Below are 24,495 nucleotides of genomic sequence, written 5' to 3' on the forward strand. Positions count from 1 at the left end.
TTGGACAAATCAGCTGTGGCACAGCACAACCTATTAAATAAGCACTAGATTTTGTTTGAACAAACAAGGATATATGCTCAAACATTGAACTATTGGGACTTTGTCATGAGAGAAGTGTTGCAAAATAGCTTCAATAGAGACACCAGCCACTTGCTTTTGCATTGCATGGGAGTGCGCACTTGACAAGGAAAAAACAAAGGAATTCTTCTTGCAATTCATCACTTGATGCGATGGATGGTGCTGCAACCAACACTAGATAGAGTGCAAGAAAAATCTATTATGCAGAGGGCACCCCCTCTGTATGTGCTATCATGATTTAGTCCAGCCAATAAACCAGCCAACTGGATGCCATCCTTTGGGTATAAAAGAGGGAACAGTCATATTTAGTCCCTGATTACGATGATGTAGGGTATCATTGAAAGCTTGGAATTTTATTCGAATTTGACACGGCAAGGTACAAGGAATGCTGTGATTGAAGCTACTATCCTCAGAGATCCAATAACTGGAGAGGTCTCTCCAGTACACCTTATATTAATAATCACAACCAATTCACCCACTGATTGTAAGTGACTTCATTTCCTAATCGAGATTTTGTTTGCAATAACAATAAAAAAAGCTCAAGGTCACAGACAGAGGGGAAGAGGAGCTGGAGAGAGAGGTGAGGGGGAGAAAATGGACAGAGACAGAGGGAAGGAGGTGATGGACAGTAAGAGGGGGAGGAGGTGGAGTTGGACAAAGAAAGAGGGCAAGAGGAGCAAATTGACAGGGGGAGAGGGAGAGAAGGTTTAGCAATTGTGAAGAATTTGCCAGCAAAGAATATAAATACCTTAGGAGTCAAGGAGAAGACTCACTGAAAAGCCGAAGCATTGAGTGATCAACAGGCCCACACGAAACAGAAAAAAAAAAAAAAAAAAAAAAATGCTAGCTCCCAGAGTAATGTAGACTCTCTCTCTCTCTCTCTCTCTCTCTCTCTCTCTCTCTCTCTCTCTCTCTCTCTGTGTGTGTGTGTGTGTGTGTGTGTGTGTGTGTGTGTGTGTGTAGGCATCAAATTAATTTGAACCATCTCTTCTCTCTAAACTGCACTGTTTTATTTGCTTTGACTGTAACATAGTTTCAACAAGTAGTGCAAAAACTCAATGCAGCAATTTAAAACTAATTACAGTATAATGAAACATTCACCCTTAAGTGTTCTGAAAAGCAAAACAATGAAGTTTAGTAAAGTCATTAGAACCAGCTGGTTAATTCTTTTACTTAAAACGTGAGAACAAAAATGCTTTGGATTTTATTGGAAAATGTAGTAACATTTGAAAGTAAACCCTTAATGCACCAGAGCCTGCAAATCGATATCACCATGTGCTATTAGTTTTAATTGGAGATAATGAGTTATGGATATTAAATGTGGAAAGAAACTGAGACCTGACCAAAAGTAGCAGGAAAATCACATGTTTGGAGGAGTACGGGAGGAGGATACAAGTCAACCCTTGAGCAGGCGCATCTCTGTATAAAGTGTGTCAATTACAACAAACTATGTCTTGTACCGTTTCATTGTTGTTTTACAACTGCAAGCCCATACCTGTTCTTCCATTATCACTTCAGCTAACACAGTGGTAAGTTGTGTTGTTATACATCCAAGTGAGTCACGGTAAAAAAAATAGCCCAGATTCCAAGCTAGCAGCACTGTACCGTAATGAGGCAGCTATCTATGAGATAACTAGTAATCAAATACCCAGTTGGCAGGGATCGTATGCAACTGCACTATTTAATGTTTTAACTGGCTAATTACTGATCGGCAACACTTGTCTCTGGTAAAAGAGTGATATAATAAAAAGTTTATTTCATTACTGTTTAAGTAAACAGTGATTCTGCTCATGTGTGTTTACCTTGGTAACATAAACACAGCTATTCTTCATCTACGTACAAAGTGCAACACACACCTGCTTGAGGGTTAGGGAAAGATTTGATATTTAACCTCCATCTACAGAATTAGAAATGGAGCAAAAGTCAGATTAGACAAGGAAGAGAAAGGAAATTGATCATGGTTTCTTCAGAGAAACAATTTAGTATTCACTTAAACGGAAGCCACAGAAATTTAAATCTGAATGTCTGGACATGACTTTGAAAGTTGCTTCTTGCAAATATCAGTTTAGTACTTTACCCACTGTTGTTGTAATGGTCTTCAGTCTTGAGACTGGTTTGATGCAGCTCTCCATGCTACTCTATACTGTGCAAGCTGCTTCATCTCCCAGTACCTACTGCAGCCTACATCCTTCTGAATCTGCTTAGTGTATTCATCTCTTGGTCTCCCTCTACGATTTTTACCCTCCACACTGCCCTCCAATACTAAATTGGTGATCCCTTGATGCCTCAGAACATGTCCTACCAACCAATCCCTTCTTCTAGTCAAGTTGTGCCACAAGCTCCACTTCTCCCTGATTCTATTGAATACCTCCTCATTAGTTATGTGATCTACCCATCTAATCTTCAGCATTCTTCTATAGCATCACATTTTGAAAGCTTCTATTCTCTTCTTGTCTAAACTAGTTATTGTCCATGTTTCACTTCCATAAATGGCTACACTCCATACAAATACTTTCAGAAATGATTTCCTGACATTTAAATCTATACTCGATGTTAACAAATTTTTCTTCTTCAGAAACGCTTTCCTTGCCATTGCCAGTCTACATTTTATACCCTCTCGACTTCGACCATCATCAGTTATTTTGCTCCCCAAATAGCAAAACTCCTTTACTACTTTAAGTGTCTCATTTCCTAATCTAATTCCCTCAGCATCACCCGACTTAATTCGACTACATTCCATTATCCTCGTTTTGCTTTTGTTGATTTTCATCTTATACCCTCCTTTCAAGACACTGTCCATTCCGTTCAACTGCTCTTCCAAGTCCTTTGCTGCCTCTGACAGAATGACAATGTCATCGGCGAACCTCAAAGTTTTTATTTCTTCTCCATGGATTTTAATATCTACTCCAATTTTTCTTTTGTTTCCTTTATTGCTTGCTCAGTATACAGATTGAATAACATAGGGGAGAGGCTACAAACCTGTCTCACTCCCTTCCCAACCACTGCTCCCCTTTCTTGTCCCTCGACTCTTATAACTGCCATTTGCTTTCTGTACAAATTGTAAATAGCCTTTTGATCCCTGTATTTTCCCCTGCCACCTTCAGAATTTGAAAGAGAGTATTCCAATTAACATTGTCAAAAGCTTTCTCCAAGTCTACAAATGCTAGAAACTTAGGTTTGCCTTTCCTTAATCTTTCTTTTAAGATAAGTCGTAGGGTCAATATTGCCTCACGTGCTCCAACATTTCTACGGAATCCAAATTGATCTTCCGCGAGGTCGGCTTCTATCAGTTTTTCCATTTGTCTGTAAAGAATTCGCGTTAGTATTTTGCAGCTGTGACTTATTAAACTGATAGTTTGGTAATTTTCACATCTGTCAATACCTGCTTTCTTTGGGATTGGAATTATTTTATTGTTCTTGAAGTCTGAGGGTATTTCACCTGTCTCATACATCTTGCTCAACAGATGGTAGAGTTTTGTTAGGACTGGCTCACCCAAGGCTGTCAGTAGTTCCAATGGAATGTTGTCTACTCCAAGGGCCTTGTTTCGACTCAGGTCTTTCAGTGCTTTGTCAAACTCTTCACACAGTATCATATCTCCCATTTCACCTTCATCTACATAGGGAATAACACAACAATACTGAAATACAAATAGTGTACTGTATAAAGCAGCATGTGGCTTTCATAAACTGGATGTTCTTATCTGCAACAAAACACTGTTCACTAAATATGTGCACTTTTGGGAACTAGTTCACTGGTAATGTTCTTTTTGGGAACCATTCATTTTTAGTTCTTGCTCTTCCCTTTTAATCTAATTGTGAACGATACTTTGCCTTTATATAAATTTCCATAAAAAGTAACAAGTGTTACTTCTGTAAGAAAAATTGAGTACCTTACATAGACAGCTTGTTTTCTTTGATTCCATTAGTCAAATGCCTGCTCAGAAAGCATTGAATTAGTTGGCTAACATGACGGGCCAATGATTACAAGCCAGGTAGGGAGAGAGGCCAGAGCAGACTGAACGAAGTATGAATTACAGAACCTGTTTATGGCTTAGTGTGGACAACCCCATTCACCATTCACTTCATTTACTGAGAATAAACGAAGGTGACAAAAGTCGTGAGATACCTCCTAATATTATGTTGGACCTCTTTTTGCCCAGCATCATGCAGCAACTCAATGTGGGATGGACTCAAAAAGTAGTTGGAAGTTCCTTACAAAAATACTGAGCCATGCTGACAATTTCCAGTCAATGATCAGTTCAGTTGGATCAGAGGACCCTGTCTGTTCCATGTAAGCACAGCCCACACCATTATGGAGCCACCACTGGCTTGCACAGTGTCTTGTTGACAATTTGAGTCCATGTCTTGGTAGGGTCTGCACCACACTCAAACCCTACCATGTACCTTTCAATGTGATCATATTTTATGTTGTTGTGACAGAAACATATGATCTAATTAAAAAACCATTCAATATCAGTTTAATTGACAACTTTTTCCCAGCTTCTTTTGGAGTAAGTTAAATGACCAAGATATGCAGAAATTTATCAGTATAGACTTCCTTTGTTTTTATTTTCAAATACATTTGTGTGTAATTTTTTTTATTTGAAGTACAGTAATACATATTTAGTGAACTGTTAAATTTCATATTCATTTCAGTCTTGACTGTTAATGGCTATCTGTGCTAGTTCAGAAATTATCTTTCTTAAATAACTGATTACTAATTCCACACATGAGCCTTGAGGGTCCTTTCAGCTGATGACTAATCAAAAATTGGTTATGTTTTTCGATTGTAACAATCTTCAAAGTAATTATGCGTGCTACATCACCAAAGTTTTGGGAAAATAGAAATGTCTTGTTTCTTTTCACTTATTAAGTTCCAGTGCTCTCCCTGCATACTTGTGTAATTGCTCCCACTACTTGCACAAAGCTTCTAATTTTAGTAAGCAATTTCTCAGCTCCTGTGTTGGAAGCTTTCATTTTTCTAAATAACTCTTTAATTCGCACACAGATAGTATGTCACTCTAATACATAGTTAACTCACATGCTGGATCACTGTAAAAGAAAATTATAATGTTGGTTAGACAGATATCAGTTTACTTCAAGTTATTTCATGCTAGCAGCACCCATGCTAGTATATATTACACTGACATGACAGAAGTCATGGGATCGCAATATGGACATACACAGATGGCAGTAGTATCACGGACACAAGGTATAAGGGAGTTCGGAAATTGTTAGGGAATTCAGTATTCCAAAATCCACCATGTCAAGAGTTTGCCAACATACCAAATTTCAAGCATTACCTCTCATTACAGGCAATGCAGCTGAATATGAAACTTCCTGGTAAATTAAAACAGAGAACCAGGCTAAGGGTTTGGTGTTTTGGGAGACTAGGAAGGTCTCCCCTAGATGCCCTATGAACAAGTTAGCATCGGATGATGCCACATGGTTATCTACAGCTTTGCCGGAGATTATTTGTGTACCTTCCCATCGAATGAGAACTAGTCGTGGATTAGGATGAAGCTAGTAAGGTGTATGAGTAATGATGTTGTGGGTTTGAAGTCTGAAGACATTTGGAAATATAGTTTTCAACAGAGGTATGGCCATGGGCATGAGGGATGTTGATATATAGGGAAGTGGCATCAACGGTGATGAGTACGGATCCAGGAGATAAAGAGGTGGGGTGGAGGAGGATTGGTGAAGGAAGTAGTTGGTATTTTGACATGGGAGGCTACATTATGGGCAATTGGTTGAAGATGTTGCACAATGAGGTTCAAACTCTTTCAGCAGGGGCACAATAACCAGCTAAAATGGAATGTCCAGGACTGTTGGGTTAGTGAATTTTGGGGAGCTTGTAGAAGGTGGATGTGTGGGGTGTCATAGGGGTGAGGAGTGAAACGGATTCAGGGGAGAGGTTCTGGGCAGAGTGTATAAGTGGAGAAGTCAGAGAGTTGGCAGAGGCCTTCCACCAGTTAGTCACTGTGTCCTAACAACAGTGGTGAACCTTTGTTTGCATGTAGGATGATTATGTCCAGATTTGTTTTGAGGTTGTTTATGGCTCTCCTTTCTTGTGCTGAAAGGTTGATGCTCTGAGGAAGGATGGTGAGGACAAGTTGGAGGTAAGGAATTCCTGGAAAGTGACCAGGGGTAGTTAGGTTGGAGGAGAGTTGAACACAGTTGAATGGTGGTATGAACTGGAAGAAACAGGGTTCAGTGTTGGAATTATGTTGGTTTTGTTTGAAGGAACTGGAGGCCAAGAAGTGTTTTCACTGAGGGAAATGGGAGCGAGACGGTAGCTCATTGACAAGTCCAACAAGGTTAAATTTGGGTGTAGGGTTGAAGGTCAAGCCTTTGGATAGGGCTGGCTGAGGATTTTGATGGAGAGTATTCTCTCAGTTCTAGATTTAATGAGGTGTTGTTAGAGAATTTTGGGGAATGTGGCAAGTCGAAAAGGCAGGATCTGGGTGCTATGAGGGGCTGATGAGGAGAAACACTGCGCGTAGGACAAGGGGTAGTCTGTGGAGCTTCATGATAGTAGTAGGATGTCAGCAGATTGGAGGTGGTGTCCTGGAACTCTCTTGCACATGCTGGATAGCAAGGAATTCAATGTCAACAGTGTAACTATATAACTATGAAGTAGGGATTGCACAGTAGCATTATCATGTGGAGGGAGCAGAGATGATTCTGGGGTGCCTGTGCCATGGAGAGGTCTTCCTGCAGTACCAGGTTTGTGAGGGACAGGGACTGATGGAATCTGAAAAGGTGAAGGTCACTATAAAAGGAGGGTGGGACCTAGAAAAAGGAACTTTTGTGGTTACACCATTGGGGGGTGGGGGATGATTCCGTGGTTTTTGGATAATTTAAGGAACAGCATGAGTGAGTGGGTTTTAGCCAGGGAAAGGGATATTTTTCTGAACTGGTGCAGAACGACGGAACAGGGAGTCCGTTTTGGCAGGGATGCCATGCGAGAAACAGGAAGGATGCACAAATGGGAAAGAAGGTGTTGGATGGTTGTGAGGGGAGCTGGATAAGAGTAAAGACATAAACAAAACACACAAAGACACACAAAAACAAGCACAGATATACAAAAACATGGTAAAATATGCAAAAATGTGTGAAATATGCGAAATAGAAAGAAATATGCAAAAATATGTAAAGATATGCAAAAATGTATTAAACTGTGTGAAGTCATATAAAAATATGCACAAATACATTAAAATAAAGATTCCAACACTTACCAAGTGGGAAAGCCTGTGGCTTGTGTCTGTGTATGTATGGAAAGATATGCGTGTATGTGTGTGTGCGTGAGTATATACCTATCCTTTTTTCCCCCTAAGGTAAGTCTTTCCGCTCCCGGGATTGGAATGACTCCTTATCCTCTCCCTTAAAACCCACATCCTTTCGTCTTTCCCTCTCCTTCCCTCTTTCCTGAAGAAGCAACCGTTGGTTGCGAAAGCTAGAAATTTTGTGTGTGTGTTTGTGTGTTATTTTATTGTGCACGTGGGCGTGGGCGTGGGCGTGCGCGTGCCCGTGCCTGTGCGCGGATGTGTGTGTGTGTGTGTGCGTGTGTGTGTGCGTGTGTGTGTGCGTGTGTGTGTGCGTGTGTGGCTGCGTGTGTGGCTGCGTGTGTGGGTGCGTGTGTGGGTGCGTGTGTGGGTGCGTGTGTTGGTGCGTGTGTGGGTGCGTGTGTGGGTGCGTGTGTGGGTGCGTGTGTGGGTGCGTGTGTGGGTGCGTGTGTGGGTGCGTGTGTGGGTGCGTGCGTGTGTGCGTGCGTGCGAATAAGTCTTGGAATCTTTGTTTTTAATATATTTTTCCCATGTGGAAGTTTCTTTCTATTTTATCCTCATTATGTATTATATAAATGATTTTTCCACTTCCTTTTGCATCAATTTTCCTCCAGCTTTCATAATTTCAATTTAATCTGGTACTTTTCCTTTCTTCATAGCTTTACACACCTAGTCTACAATTATGTCTGGAATGACATTATAGTTACATATAGCCCTAATCAATCAGCCACTATCATATTGCATGGGAAATCTGTTTCTGGGTTAAATTTCAAGGGTAATACCTATCTATGAATGCCTTAAAATATCTTTAGCATACTTCAAATCTTAAGGAGGCCTTCACAGACAGGCATTACCCTCCAAACAAAGTTTGTACACAGGTATCTTGTGCTACATCCACACAAGCCTCTAATCCTTCAAAATCCCCATGAACCAGCTGAAATAATACTTGCCTCATAACCCGTATTATCTTTGTAAGGGACAACTTACCTACAACCTATGCCAGGGATCTGAGTATCTATCACCTTGCACTGAAATAAGGAACATCTTTCCGACCTCTCCCAAAACCATATTCTGACATCCGCCCCAATTATGGTCCATACCTAAGCTGCATGTAGTTCAATTCACTGCCACATAGATCAAATTCCTGTGGAAGCCCCCAATGTCCCAAGCACCCATCCATCACTGGTGTATTTTATCTCATCAGAGGCAGGGCAAACTAAGAAAACAAAGTTGTGTCATATACCAGCGTTTACTGTAACTTTTGCATGGTATTTTATGCTGGCTAATTGTTAATAAAATGACCATCCAAGTCAATGATCACAGCAAAATAGTAGCCAAGAGCAAAGTTAACCATGCAGTGGCATAAAATGCAGCTGAGCACTATATGCTCAACCTCGACAGGAGCTTCACATATGGAAACCCCCTCCCATCAATATCAATGTCTTAATACATCTCCTCACTGTTGCCAGGATGTAAACTGTAATCTTCCTCCGACGTAACTTTCAACCTCATAACCTTCTGGCTTCCAACTCTGCTAGTCTCTATCCCACCCCACTCCCACTCCTGACTCCAAGCTTCCCATTTTGTTTGATTGATCTACATCCACACATTTTTGTCCCTTGTCCTCAGGATCCCTCTTCCTCATATTACAACATGCCAATCTCTCTCTCCCCCCCCCCCCCCCCCCCCAACTCATCGTACGCCATGAGAAATTTCTCCTGTCTGTGCCAGAGTGAGCTCACTAGTGCCACATTTCAATCCCATTCCATTGCTGCTGCTCCCTCCCAGCTGTCAGTCTCCTTTTCCTCACCCATCCAGGCCCACTTACTACTTTACTTACTGTTAGGACTGTGGATATGACAAATAAGAGTCATGGATTATGTTTACCAAATCACTGCATGTATTCAAAATAGCCTCCCCCAGAATCAAAACACAGCTGAAATCATTTTAAAAGTGTTTTGAAACAGTCGCTGTAGTCTTCCGCTGGAGTTGCATTTAGTACTGCAGTACAATTTTCTTGGACTTTCTTAATTGCATCTTAACAGTATCTTTTCATTGCCAACTTGAGGAATAACCAGAAGTCGGCTGTGGCCAGATATCTACATCTACATCTACATCTACATCCATACTCCGCAAGCCACCTGACAGTGTGTGGCGGAGGGTACCATGAGTACCTCTATCGGTTCTCCCTTCTATTCCAGTCTCGTATTGTTCGTGGAAAGGATTGTCGGTATGCTTCTGTGTGGGCTCTAATCTCTCTGATTTTATCCTCATGGTCTCTTCGCGAGATATACGTAGGAGGGAGCAATATACTGCTTGACTCTTCGGTGAAGGTATGTTCTTGAAACTTTAACAAAAGCCCATACCGAGCTACTGAGCGTCTCTCCTGCAGAGTCTTCCACTGGAGTTTATCTATCATCTCTGTAACGCTTTCGCGATTACTAAATGATCCTGTAACGAAGCGCGCTGCTATCCGTTGGATCTTCTCTATCTCTTCTATCAACCCTACCTGGTGCGGATCCCACACTGCTGAGCAGTATTCAAGCATTCGGCGAACAAGCGTACTGTAACCTACTTCCTTTGTTGTCGGATTGCATTTCCTTAGGATTCTTCCAATGAATCTCAGTCTGGCATCTGCTTTACCGACGATCATTCCATTTTAAATCACTCCTAATGAGTACTCCCAGATAATTTATGGAATTAACTGCTTCCAGTTGCTGACCTGCTATTTTGTAGCTAAATGATAAGGGACCTATCTTTCTATGTATTCGCATCACATTACACTTGTCTATTCAATTGCCATTCCGTGCACCATGCGTCAATTCGCTGCAGATCCTCCTGCATTTCAGTACAATTTTCCATTGTTGCAACCTCTTGATACACCACAGCATCATCTGCAAAAAGCCTCAGTGAACTTCCGATGTTATCCACCAGGTCATTTATGTATATTGTGCATAGCAACGGTCCTATGACACTCCCCTGCAGCACACCTGAAATCCCTCTTACTTCGGAAGACTTCTCTCCATTGAGAATGACAGGCTGCATTCTGTTATCTAGGAACTCCTCAATCCAATCACACAATTTATCTGATAGTCCATATGCTCTTACTTTGTTCATTAAACGACTGTGAGGAACTGTGTCAAACGCCTTGCGGAAGTCAAGAAACACGGCATCTACCTGTGAACCCGTGTCTAAGGCCCTCTGAGTCTCGTGGACGAATAGCACGAGCTGGGTTTCACACGACCTTCTTTTTCGAAACCCATGCTGATTCCTACAGAGTAGATTTCTAGTCTCCAGAAAAGACATTATACTCTAACATAATACGTGTTCCAAAATTCTACAACTGATCGACGTTAGAGATATAGGTCTATAGTTCTGCACATCTGTTCGACGTCCCTTCTTGAAAACGGGGATGACCTGTGCCCTTTTCCAATCCTTTGGAACGCTTCGCTCTTCTAGAGACCTACGGTACACCGCTGCAAGAAGGGGGGCAAGTTCCTTCGCGTACTCTGTGTAAAATCGAACTGGTATACAGTGGGTAATCCAGGCCTGTGATCCACTTGCTGCCCAAAAACTTATGCTTGCACAATCTTCGCTTTGTGGCTAGTGTGTCAATACGGTGGAGCAACCAGGAAGCAGCCTCTAGGTATTCGGGTCGAATTTGATGAATGCTTGCCTACAAATGCTGGAGTGCTCAAAAAATTTGATGCTTCACTGCTCCAGTACCATTTTCTGATGAAAATCAGACAGGTCATGTTACATTTGTGGTCAGGCTGACTGCTGCAGCAACGCTAGTGCTTTGATTTTCAACACAGCTATTTTTGTCATTTCAAGGATTGTAATACCACAACTCACCAGGAGACAGCACTGCAGTTTGGAATTTCACACAAGGACTCCTAATGGAATTGTGACATACTGTGAATATATTTGTTGAACAATTAACACCTAAAACAGGGACAACCAAGAATTCAGCTTTCGAGTAGTGCTCCAGTATGAATGCCATGGCCCTCAATTTGGCTGCATATTTTCCCCACCGCCATGGCATGCAAAGGGGGAAGAGGACATGGACATGAGAAGGGGAAAGAGGGGAAACTGAACAAGCTGTGTTTAAATGACAATGCAGGTGCACTGTATACAATTTGGTTTTATATTTTTTTATATTTCACATTTCTCAACAACACGGATCCAAAGAAAACACATTTTCAGTAAATTTAATTATTTTTGGCACACTGAAGAAATATCTTCATCTGGTATAAACTTTTGGCATATAGACAGATGCATACAGTTTCATAGATTTTTGCACTCAGGTTGCCACTTAATCATGACTCATCTATTTTCATAATAAAAAAAAAAGGTGTTTCACACACTTATGTTGACTGAAATATTTTAGGACTTTAGCAGCCTGATGATGGGGAGGTGGAAAAATGTGCACACGGTTGCTTTCAAATGAAGTGTCAAACAGTCCCAGAAAAAGCTCAAAAAATGTAAGACTGACTGTGTCCTCAAAATGCTTAGGTAACTACTCTTAATTCTTTCAAGGCCACAATGAATTCTGCAAACCTCATGTTTTCTTTAACACTACTCAGCTAAGGGGACTAGATAGACTGTGTCTGTCAGAAATTGTCCCTTCTACAATGTGATTTTCTTTCTAAACACATCTCCATCAAATCAGAAATAAGTTGCTCCCTACCTTGCCATGTCTTACAGTAGGCAGTGTGCAGTCAAGTCCACTTAATGCTCTAATTTTCATTCCTGCACTTCTTTTTCCTTCATAAATTCAACAGCAGTAGGTTTTTAATTGAAAGTTGTTCAAAGAATGCTCCTTGACTTATGCAACAAACTTTGCTGCAATACAATATATGAAGTCCCCATACTCTTTGTTCAATTCCATTCTAAACTGTGGCAACTGATTGTGGAGTAATGCGTGTGACATATAAAATTTTACTATTTGTACAATTTACTTCTTCACACCCTCCATGCCCACAAATTTATCACAAAGTGCTTTTTAATGTATAGAACAAGGAATATATACTGTCAATTGATGTAACTTTTTTGCTCTTTTATTGTCTAAATTCTATCTGCACGATACTGTAATGTCACTTCATAGCAAATTCAATACCCGTTGATTAAAAAACTGGATAATACACACATCAAAAAATGTTTTGCATCACCCCGGCTCCCAGAACTCCAGAAGACAAATGTTGACTGTGGATATCTTATCACAGACACAGTCCCTTTGGCTGTTCAGAGGTGTTACTAAACCCACCCAAAGATCTAAACAATCATACATGAGCAGCACCTATTAGATGGAGGGGGAGAGGGGAGTCCGACAGCTGATCAGTCGGTCAACACTGCCATTCGATTGCATCCGCTTTATTACTTTGTGTCAGGAAGGGATCTTAACAAGGGAAGTGTCCAGGGGTCTCAAAGTGAACAAAAGCAATGTTGTATGGACAGGGAGGAGATAAGAGACAGGAACTGTCGATGACATGCCTCGCTCAGGCTGCCCAAGGGCTACTACTGCAGTGCACGACCACTACCTACGGATTATGGCTCAGAGGAACCTTGAAAGCAATGCCACCATGTAGAATAATGCTTTTTGTGCAGCCACTGGACCTCATGTTACGACTCAAATTGAGTGCAATAGGCTGCATGATGCGCAACTTCACTCCTAACACCCATGGCGAGGTCCATCTTTGCAACCACGACACCATGCAGAGCGGTACTGGTGGGCCCAACAACGTGCCGAATGGACCGCTCAGGACTGGCATCACATTCTCTTCACCGATGAGTGTCGCATACGCCTTCAACCCGACAATCATCGAAGATGTGTTTGAAGGCAACCTGGTCAGGCTTAACACCTTAGACCCACTGTCCAGCGAGTGCAGCAAGGTGGAGGTTACCTGCTGTGTTGGGGTGGCATTATGTGGGGCTGACATATGGCACTGGTGGTCATGGAAGGTGCTGTAACTGCTGCACAATATGTGAATGTCATCCTCTGACCGGTAGTGCAACCGTATCGGCAGCATGTTGGCGAGGCATTCGTCTTCATGGACAACAATTTGCACCCCCATCGTGCACATCTTGTGAATGGCTTTCTTCAGGATAAAGACATCACTCGACTGCAGTGGCCAGCATGTTCTCCAGACATGAACCCTATCCAACATGCCTGGGATAGATTGAAAAGGGCTGTTTATGGACGAGGTGGCCCACCAGCCACTCTGAGGGATCTATGCCGAATCGCCGTTGAGGAGTGGAACAATCTGGACCAACAGTGCCTTGATGAACTTGTGAATAGTATGCCATGACAAATACAGTCATGCATCAATGCAAGAGGACATGCTACTGGGTATTAGATGTACCGGTGTGTACAGCAATCTGTACCATCACCTCTGAAGGTGTCTGTGTATGGTGGTACAACATGCAATGTGTGGTTTTCATAAGCAATAAAAAGGGCGGAAATGATGTTTATGTTGACATCTATTCCAATTTTCTGTACAGGTTCCAGAACTCTTGGAAGTGAGGTGATGCAAAACTTTTTTTGATGTGTGTAGGTACTGAGAATTCTCATCCCTCTCTTCTGTCATTCACATTCATCTGAAAAGGCTTGTGCCAATAGATTGTCAGACTGTTTCTTTTTGTGCAAACAGCCACTGGACCTATAAACATTGTTCATAGCACAAACAAATGGCAAAGGGTAAATGGCATTGACACCACAATTCTGTCAAACTGAGGAAAGTTGTGCCAACCAAAAAAAGCACCTCACAATACTAAATGAAATGTCACTCTGTACTGGGTACCTTTTGGAAGTATTGACAAAAGCTGAGACAGGCAGAGCTGCGCTCTGCACATTCAGCTCAAGAGTGATTTGGCGAGCCATGGCTAGTCTGACCTACAGTATACAAAACGTGGTTACTTTTATTCCTTACTATGTGATACTGTCAAAGAAGCAAATCACAGTAGACACAAAACAAAACATTATGTTCTTCCCCTAAGGTACAATAATAAGGCTATTTGAAAACATAATCAAACAAATTTTGAGAACTGAACAATAATGGTCAGTGTGAAGCCCTCAGAGAATTTTTATAAAAAATGGTTCAAATGGCTCTGAGCACTATGGGACTTAACGTCTGCGGTCATCAGTCCCCTAGAACTTAGAACTACTTAAACCTAACTAACCTAAGGACATCACACACATCCATGCCCGAGGCAGGATTCGAACCTGCGACCGTAGAGAGAATTTTATAGTTCGCTTCAGTTTGTATCTGTGAATATGTGACTGTGACTTAAAATGTTACGTTAAGCTATAACACAACTTTCCACGAAGGGCAACTTACCAGTGTACCACATCATAGAATCACCCGCTACAGGTACAGCATGCATTTTCTCTACACTGTAAATGTAATGTGCATCTTTCTGATGGGTCTTTGTGTTTAGTAATGTAGAGCAAACCCAATGGGCATAGCCCAAGCAACTCTCAGGGTGTACTCCAAGCACTGTTGTGTGTCTGAAAAGATCCATTGCTTCCTGGACATCTACAGTTTCTGCTATGAGAGCCTGCAAAAAAATAACTTATTTTCAGAAATATTTGTTTCAAGTTCATTGACTACAGCAAATATATGTGGCTGTCACCGGAAAACCAAACCAGAAGTTGTAAAGCTCATGCATTTGAAATGAGAATCTATTATATTAAAACTATAATTTTATGATTTAACTCAGGTTTTCTAGAGCATTTTCAGAATTGTGAGTCTGAATCTTCTGAATTATGAGAAACTTAAATTAAACAATTGTTTACAAGCAAAATCTGCTTAGAAAGGCTCTTTTAAAACTTCTGCAAGTCATAAAAGTGCTGTGATTGCTTCCACCATGTTGTTCTAGGTTCCCTCCATCAGATAGAGCTGAAATTGAACATTCAATATTTTTTCACCAATATTATGTTTATTCCTCTTCCTGTAAAATCTTGCAGCTTGAGGAATGGTTTTGTCAGGACAGTCACATACATACACAACTGATCATTTTACCTGGCCAATCCAGCATTCCACATACTCTGGATCCGCCCTTTGAGCTTTACCAAATGCTCTGTTTGCAAGCTTTATTTCTCCGAGGCATAAATAGAGTGTCCCCAAGTTGGTCCACGGTACTGCATTGTTTTTTTCCAGCTCTATTGCTTTTATGAAGGAATGTTGTGCTAACTTCAAATTGTTTATTTCTGTGAAGAAATAAGATATGTTTCTGTCGAAATAACTTTTGTCAAAATTACACATAAAAAGTGATATTACCACCATCTTAGATTTTACATAGAAATGCTACTTTACCATGTGTATTTTTATTCAATAATCACTATTTACAATAATGGAAAAAGTTACTTTCTACACCAGTAGTTTCTTTTTTACAATGTCCTGTGCAAAAATAGGAAATTTATAATCAAAGTACAGAAGTAAATAATTAAGTTCAACATTCACAAAATGTAACTGAATCAAACACAACAGTAAACTGAGCCCTGGACTAAATTTTGGCATAACTATCATCCATGTAATTAAGCTGTACACAAAAAGGAATCATGTGGAAGCATCTTGAGAGGTAACGGCAATTATGGAACAAAAGGGGGAGAGCAACTCATTTGTACAAAACCAGTACTGATGAAATTGAAGACAAAGCAATATTTTACAGTTACCTTGCCAAAGTTTAATACAGGTTTGCTTCCTGCAACAGGACATACTAAATGCATAACTGCTAATGTAACACTAAAAACTCATTTGATGCAACACACTACCAATAATGTAAAAACATTTACTATCCACATACCAGGAGATGCTGCAACAACTCCAAGTAAATTCCAGTGCTGGCAATTTCTGGGACTCAGTGTAACACATTTCTTTGCAGCTTTGAGAGCCCAGTTTCGCAGCTGATTTTTGAGATTTCGCATAGCAGTATTTTCTGCTTGGTATTGGTAATTCACAGCCAGATCATGCCATATGAGATCACTATGTGGTGAGAGAGTCAATGCTCTGCAGTAACACCTGAATTAAAGATCTCAATGATAAGACTTGCTGCATAGTAAAACACAAACACAATACTTATGCAGTGCATCATATCTTGTCTAAACATAATTAAAACCACTATAACATAAAAAATAACAGAATGATAATTACAGAAGCTAATACAGTTTATCAACGAGTGCAAGGCACAGGCTTGGAAAAGTGTCACATCTTTGTTTCTGTGTCAGTGATACCTTAATCCTGTGTGTGTGTGTGTGTGTGTGTGTGTGTGTGTGTGTGTGTGAGAGAGAGAGAGAGAGAGAGAGAGAGAGAGAGAGAGAGAGAGAGAGAGAGAGAATTTCTGATGTGATTCCTCAGTAATGATCATTTTTCTCACAGATATCACCTTGTAAGCTTAGTGTGGAATGGGGCTTTGGTATTCGTTTCAAAGACTGAATTGCAAATGTGTACCACTGCCAATCATGAGAGCAGAGGTGTCAAGCTTTGTCAAGAGTGAAAATTGAAGTACCAAGAGTGAACATGGATGTACCAAGCTGTTAACAATATGCTGCCAAGAATTTTGATACTGAGTGAAGCTGATATCTATGCAGTACTGTGAAGATAGGAACAGTGTTGTAATCAGCAGCTTGAGACGACAAGTCCTTGACTGAACATTAAACATGCCACCGAAGAAGAAGGAAAAAAAGTCACAGAAACTCTTTATTATCTCTCAGGTAAATTCAGGAAGTCCCTTAATAATCTGATCCTGTTGGAAGTATGTATTAATGACACTACAAGAAAGTACTACCGTATTTACTCGAATCTAAGCCGCACCTGAAAAATGAGTCTCGAAATCAAGGGGAGAGAAAAGTTTTAGGCTGCACCTCCAAATCGAAACAATGTTGGTCCATTGCAATATGAGACACAATTTAGGTCGAATGAATGGCGATACAGCTACAGTAGTTTGGTTCGAGGCGTAAGCTTAGCAGTTAAGCTATACCAGGTAGCCATTGCTATGTGTCAGGCACTCCGTCCGTATTTATACGGGTACCCTTCCTTTTTCACATGCTTCATCTGGTTTGAATTGATTGCTTATTTTTCTTTGATATGATAAATGCCCCGTTCTCTTTGTTATAGGTGTTTACGTCACTCAAGCTAAAAATGTATTACTATACTGTGTCATGTATTGTTTGTTGCATTCTGTGTTTACGGTCTGTCGCCGCTCGCAGCATGGCTTGCTTTTGTGCACGCTACCGCCATTTAAAAAGAGAGAGAGAGAGAGAGAGAGAGAGAGAGAGAGAGAGAGAGAGAGAGAGAGAGAGAGAGAGAGGGGGGGGGGGGGGGAAGGGGGGGGAATCGTCTCATTAGCGAAACAATGGCAAGAGACTGCTATTTGTTGTTACTTACACTGCTTTCTTTGATAATGATCAACAAGAACCAAGTAATAGAACAAGAGCTTTGGGGAAAATTTTTCTCCGTTTGAAAATCTTTGCAGACGCCTCTTTAGTACATTACATTCTGCACAGAAATCAGAGTCATCTTAGATTTAAAAATCTAGTCAATTGCCGTGCTTCATTTCTAACTGTATCACTATCAGGCACAAGAATAATACGAATATAAACATGACATGATTTGTATATTCTTCTGCGTCTGCTGTTGTCTCACTTTAGTTTCGTAGTTGATTAGGCAGACAGGTTTTAAATGAGACAGCAGCAAACACGAAAGAATACATGGCAAAATTTTTATATTTGTATTATTCTTATGGTGAAGAGAATATTGCATGTGATTCACAATTCATAAAAGTTCCTATTAGCAACCATCTCTTCTCACAGGTAAGAAAAAATTCAGAACCTAGAGTTGGCCATATTGACAAACATCCCAAACAGTCTTGCCAGTCGGATTTTCATAGTACATTGAAATGCTGCTAAATTCGAAGATGAACAATACTTAATTTGAATTTACTTCGTTAGATAATGTATGAAAATGCAGTGGTCGAAACACGGCGTGGAGAAAAAAGCTCATCTTACACTTTTTTTTTAAATTTATTTACTGATGCAGAGATTTTGGTGTTAGTATTTATCTTTGTGCCTGGAAAGCATGCCTGTGTAGCACCACATATATTCGATGGCAGAAGTTAGTTATGGCGACACCTACGAACATTTTTCAGACCTTCCGCTTAGTTTGCACTCGATTCTAAGCCGCAGGCGGTTTTTTGGATTACAAAAATCAGAAAAAAAAGTGCGGCTTATATTTGAGTAAGTACAGCACATTCTGAGCTTACTTTGTAGCTGTCAATCTGTGACAGCTTGCAGCTTTTACTACAACCCTTTCTTGCAGAGTGATCCAACAATTATCAATTTAGGAACACAGTTTCATCTGATAGAATGCTGTTCTATCTAGAACTACATTAAGCACATCCTCTTTGACAACAGTGTACAAAAAGGGAAGGCTCCAGTGACAAGTTAAAGAACTGTTATTCCTTCAACCCCAAAGGAATCGATGTTTAAAGTCTGGAAGAAAGAACTAGAAGAACATGCATTACATTTTCCACAGAGAAAACTGTTTTACATTCAGATGTGAGCAATGAATTTTTAATTTGTCCCAGTTGTGACTCAAGCTTGTCGAGTTTTCTTATTCTCATATCTGATTTCAGACCCACCTAGCTGCCATAAGGTCGCAGTCATGAAGGCAATAAATATTTTGAATACCTCAGCCACATAGCGAAAACATCATGTCTACCATAATTTTAAAATGTGTTTATTTGGTAACATCATTTTGGCTGAAGAGAGACATAGTCTTCCTATGATCTTTCTACTCGGAAATTTTTAAGCAGGTCATCGAGAGTTAAGAGCCATACGATAAGACATTTGTAAAGACCGAGTGTATACCTGTTTTGGCAAGTGGTTCATGGATGGGAAGAAGGGGGGGGGGGGGGGAGGTAACTGGATACTGTACTGTTATTATTGGGAGGAGGGTGGTAAATGCTCACTACATTCATAGCATTTCCTAAGCCACATGCATTGTTCCTCCCATTTACCATTAACATCAAAAGAGGAATTCTTTTCTGTGCCTCAAGCTCACAACAGATGAATAAAAATACTCAGCAAAGTGTCTACCAGCATAAAAAAGCAACGGAAAAGTCATTTTATCATACATTATTTTGCTTTGTTGTGGTGATTAGTGTATTGCACACTTCGACAGTGCAGCAGGCAACCCCTTAAGTTTGTCTTTGCAAGCCACCACTAGATTAGATTACATTCAGTTTTCGTTCCTTGCCATTGGTTGGGAGGTTTGCGTGCCACAGTGATACAGATAGCTGTACCGTAGGTGAAACCACAACGGAGGGGTATCTGTTGAGAGGCCAGACAAATGTGTGGTTCCTGAAGAAGAGCAGCAGCCTTTTCAGTAGCTGCAGGGGCAACAGTCTGGATGACTGACTGATCTGGCCTTGTAACATTAACCAAAATAGTCTAGCTGTCCTGATACTGCAAACGGCTGAAAGCAAGGGGAAATTACAGCTGTAATTTTTCCTGAGGGCATGCAGCTGCACTGTATAGTTAAATGATGATGGTGTCCACTTGGATAAAATATTCTGGAGGTAAAAAAAAAAGTCCCCCATTCAGATCTCCATGCACGGACTACTCAGGAGTACATCAATATTAGGAGAAAGAAACCTGGCATTCTATGGATCGGAGTGCATAATGGCAGATCCCTTAATCGGGCAGGTAGGTTAGAAAATTTAAAAAGGGAAATGGATAGGTTAAAGTTAGATATAGTGGGAATTAGTGAAGTTCGGTGGCAGGAGGAACAAGACTTGTGGTCAGGTGACTACAGGGTTATAAATACGAAATCAAATAGGGAAAATGCAGGAGTGGGTTTAACAAAAATAGGAGCTTGGGTAAGCTACTATGAACAGCATAGTGAACGCATTATTGTAGCCAAGATAGACACGATGCTCATGCCTACCACAGTAGTGCAAATTTATATGCCAAATAGCTCCTCAGATGATGAAGAGATTGAAGAAATGCATGATGTGATAAAAGAAATTATTCAGGTAGTGAAGGCAGATAAAAATTTAGTAGTCATGGGACACTGGAATTAGATAGTAGGAAAAGGAAGAGAAAGAAAAATAGTAGATGAGTATAGAATGGAGGTAAGGAATGAAAGAGTAAGCTGCCTGGTTGAATTCTGCACAGAGCTTAACTGGATCATAGCTAACACTTGGGTTTAAGAATCATGAAAGAAGGTTATATATATGGAAGGGGCCTGGAGACACTGCAAGATTTCAGATAGATTATGTAATGGTAAGACAGAGATTTAGAAACCATGTTTTAAATTTTAAGACATATCCAAGGGCAAATGTGGACTCTGACCCATATTTATTGGTTGTAAACTGTAGATTTAAACTGAAAAAACTGCAAAAAGGTGGCAATTTAAGGAGATGGGACCTGGATAAACTGAAAGAACCGGATGTTATAGAGAGTTTCAGAGAGAGCATTAGGGAACGATTGACAAGAACGAGGAAAAGAAATACAGTAGAAGAAGAATGGGTAGCTTCGAGAGATGAAACAGTGAAGGCAGCAGAGGATCAAGTTGGTAAAAAGAAGAGCTAGTATAAATCTTTGGATAACAGAAGACATACTGAATTTAATTGATGAAAGGCGAAAATATAAAAACGCAGTAAATGAAGCATGCAAAAAGGAATACAAACATCTCAAAATAAGATCGACAGGAAGTGCAAAATGGCTAAGCAGGGATGACTGGAGGACAAATGTAAGGATGTAGAGGCACATATCATTAAGGCTAAAATAGATGCTGCCTACAGGGAAATTAAAGAGACCTTTGGAGAAAAGAGAACCACCTGTGTGAATATCAAGAGCTCAGATGACAACCCATTTATAAGCAAAGAAGGAAAACTAGAAAGGTGGAAGGAGTAGTAGACGGTCTACACAAGGGCCATGTACTTGAGGACAATATTATGGAAATGGTAGAGGACATAGATGAAAGTGGAATGGGAGACATGATACTGTGTGAAGAATTTAACAGAGCACTGAAAAACGCAAGTCAAAACAAGGCCCCAGGAGCAGACATCATTCCTTTAGAACTACTGACAGCCTTGCAAGAGCCAGCCATGACAAAAATCCAGCAGCAAGATGTATGAGACGGGTGAAATAACCTCAGACTTCAAGAAAATTATAGTAATTCCCATCTCTATGAAAGCAGGTGTTGACAGGTGTGAAAATTACCAAACTATCAGTTTAATTAGTCATAGCTGCAAAATACTAACACGAATTCTTTACAAACAGAAAAACTGGTAGAAGCTGACCTCGTGGAAGATCAGTTTGGATTCCGTAGAAATGTTGGAACACGTGAGGCAATACTGACCGTACAACTTATCTTAGAAGGAAGATTAAGGAAAGGCAAACTTACATTTCTAGCATTTGTAGACATGGAGAAAGCTTTTGAAAATGTTGACTGGAATACTCTCTTTCAAATTCTGAAGGTGGCAGGGGTCAAATACAGGGAACAAAGGTCTATTTATAATTTGTACATAAATCAGATGGCAGTTATGAGTCGAGGGGCATGAAAGGGAAGCAGTGGTTGGGAAGGGAGTGAGACAGGGTTGTAGTCTATCCCTGATGTTATTCAACCTGCATATTGCAACCTGCATATTGAGCAAGCAGTAAAAGAAACGAAAGAAAAATTTGGAGTAGGAATTAAAATCCACGGTGAAGAAATAAAAACTTTGAGGTTTGCCGATGACATTGTAATTCTGTCAGAGACAGAGGGCTTGGAAGAGCAGTTGAATATAATGCACGGTGTCTTGAAAGGAGGATATAAGATGAACATCAACAAAAGCAAAATGATGATAATGTAATGTAGTCGAATTAAATCAGGTGATGCTGAAGGAATTAGATTAGGAAATGAGACACTTAAAGTAGTAAAGGAGTTTTGCTATTTGGGGTGCAAAATAACTGATGATGGTCGAAGAAGAGAGGATATAAAATGTAGACTGGCTATGGCAAGGAAAGCATTTCTGAAGAAGAGAAATTTGCTAACATTGAGTATAGATTTTAGATTTAAGTGTCAGGAAGTCGTTTGTGAAAGTATTTGTATGGAGTGTAGCCATGTATGGAAGTGAAACATGGACGATAAATAGTTTAGACAAGAAGAGAATAGAAGCTTTCGAAATGTGGTGTTACAGAAGAATGGGTCGATCATGTAACTAATGAGGTGGTACAGAATAGAATTGGGGAGAAGAGGAATTTCTGGCACAACTCGATTAGAAGAAGGGATTGGTTGGTAGGACACATTCTCAGGCCTCAAGGGATTACCAATTTAGTATTGGAGGGAAGTGTGGAGGGTAAAAATTGTAGACGGATACCAAGGGATGAATACACTAAGCAGATTCAGAAGGATGTAGGTTGCAGTAGTTACTCAGAAATGAAGAATTTTGCACAGCATGGAGAGCTGCATCAAACCAGTCTGTGGGCTGATGACCAAAACAACATTATCCAGTCACCTATATAGATGATAGACTCAATCCACAAAGCTTTTCAGTGATGGAAATGAAAATGTGGTAGCATACTTACTATCTTTTTCCAACCTGTTTTGCAGACAGAGTTCTTTAAAGTATCACATTTAGATGACAATTACAGTTGTCATGAAAGAATAATTAACAAATACAGTGGCATTTAACAGAACTAAGGGGAAGTTTAAAAATAATTCATCATTAGCTTTTAAAAGAGCAATCGCAGACAGCACAATATTGATGACCTACAAGATGAATGTGTAAACTGTTAACAGTATCTGCAAACAGGGTAATTGTTATTAACATATTATCAGACACAAAAAATGCCAACACAAAAAGCAGCCACACATTTACATTAGCCACACATTTGGTATGTGCCTGTTTCCTTACTGCTTTAATCTGCCCTTGGCTATCTCCTGCTTCGCAAACTCCAGGAGTTAAGCTGCATATACTACTGGCTGAGCTCACCGAAGATAAAGTATGGTACAAAATTGTTATTGTTTCCAAAATAAATCTTTTTGAATCTGTTAAAAAATCACCTGAGGGATTGAAGCTTTAAGCAAGTGCAATGCAGAAAGCTAGGGTCTGGGACAGAGTCCCAGTCTGATACACATTCTCAATCAGGAGGTTTCGAAACATTACACTGCGGGTAAAACTGTTGAATATGCAAAGGCTTTATTTTAATGATCGGCTAACAATGTGAAATTTCAGCACTCTTTTTAAGACAAGAAAATTCAAACAGAATACATAATCACAATAGTTCATCAATTATGTTTAATGAAGTATGGTTATCTGTGTAAGACGACAAAATATGTTTCATCAGCAAAAAGTTCAAACAAAAGATTCTTAAGAATTCAAAGTAATTACCGAGCTCCGAGCTGTAACACTTCTTCTTTGCTTAAATATTTCACTCCTTCCTCAAGATTAGCAGTTGGTTCTGTCTGAGCAAGCCATGACTGAACCCGAAGTGTAGCAAGCTCTTCTGGAAAGCCTTGTATTAGATTGAATACATCTCCCAACAGCTTCCAAAGACAAGCCAAATTTCTTCTTTCTTCTACGGCTCTGAGAACAGAATCATGATAAAGAATACAGAAATAATGTTAGTGGATGGAAATGTGAAGTGACTAGTACTGTCTTTAAATCTTTCATTCTAATAACAGAGAGAGAAAGAGTACAGAACAGAAAATTCACTCAAGGCAACAAATAATTCTTTTTTTATATGCCATGGATCAGTTGTACAATCAATCATAATGATGTGGAATGAATCATCTTAAATTTGTATTAACTTTCATATGTAAATATGGCGACCATGCCGACAGTTAACTTAAAAAATAAATAAATAAATAAAATATAGATGTGAACTAGTAATTCCAATCTACCACTCTTACCATAATACATAAATTGACATTCTTCTATATAATAGAAGTAATTGTTGAAGTGAAAATTTTTCAGGTTGCTGTTTGTCAGACTTTTATAGAATCTGATAACTGAACAATACTTTTTGTGGAAGCATTGTGAGCCTCTTTTTGTATTAAACACAACCTTAATATGAAATAATGAATGTCATTCGTTTTTTATTGCATTGCAATACATCATTCTTCCTTTGGAACTGTTATTGGTT

The 24,495-nt window shown here is 40.0% G+C and overlaps 1 protein-coding gene across 1 annotated transcript in view; it reads right to left on the reverse strand.

Moving 5' to 3' along the window:
- The window catches only part of LOC126267374 (tetratricopeptide repeat protein 37), a 159,604-nt gene that overhangs the window by 43,056 nt on the left and 92,053 nt on the right, over positions 1–24,495 (reverse strand). Inside the window, exons 12-15 of the mRNA XM_049972555.1 lie at positions 23,742–23,936; positions 16,170–16,384; positions 15,386–15,573; positions 14,702–14,921 (exon numbers count right to left, since the gene is read on the reverse strand). Of these exons, the coding sequence (XP_049828512.1) occupies positions 14,702–14,921; positions 15,386–15,573; positions 16,170–16,384; positions 23,742–23,936 (818 nt within the window). The remainder of the gene's footprint in view (positions 1–14,701; positions 14,922–15,385; positions 15,574–16,169; positions 16,385–23,741; positions 23,937–24,495) is intronic.

Source organism: Schistocerca gregaria, chromosome 4, assembly GCF_023897955.1.
Source record: "Schistocerca gregaria isolate iqSchGreg1 chromosome 4, iqSchGreg1.2, whole genome shotgun sequence".
Lineage (NCBI taxonomy): Eukaryota > Metazoa > Arthropoda > Insecta > Orthoptera > Acrididae > Schistocerca > Schistocerca gregaria.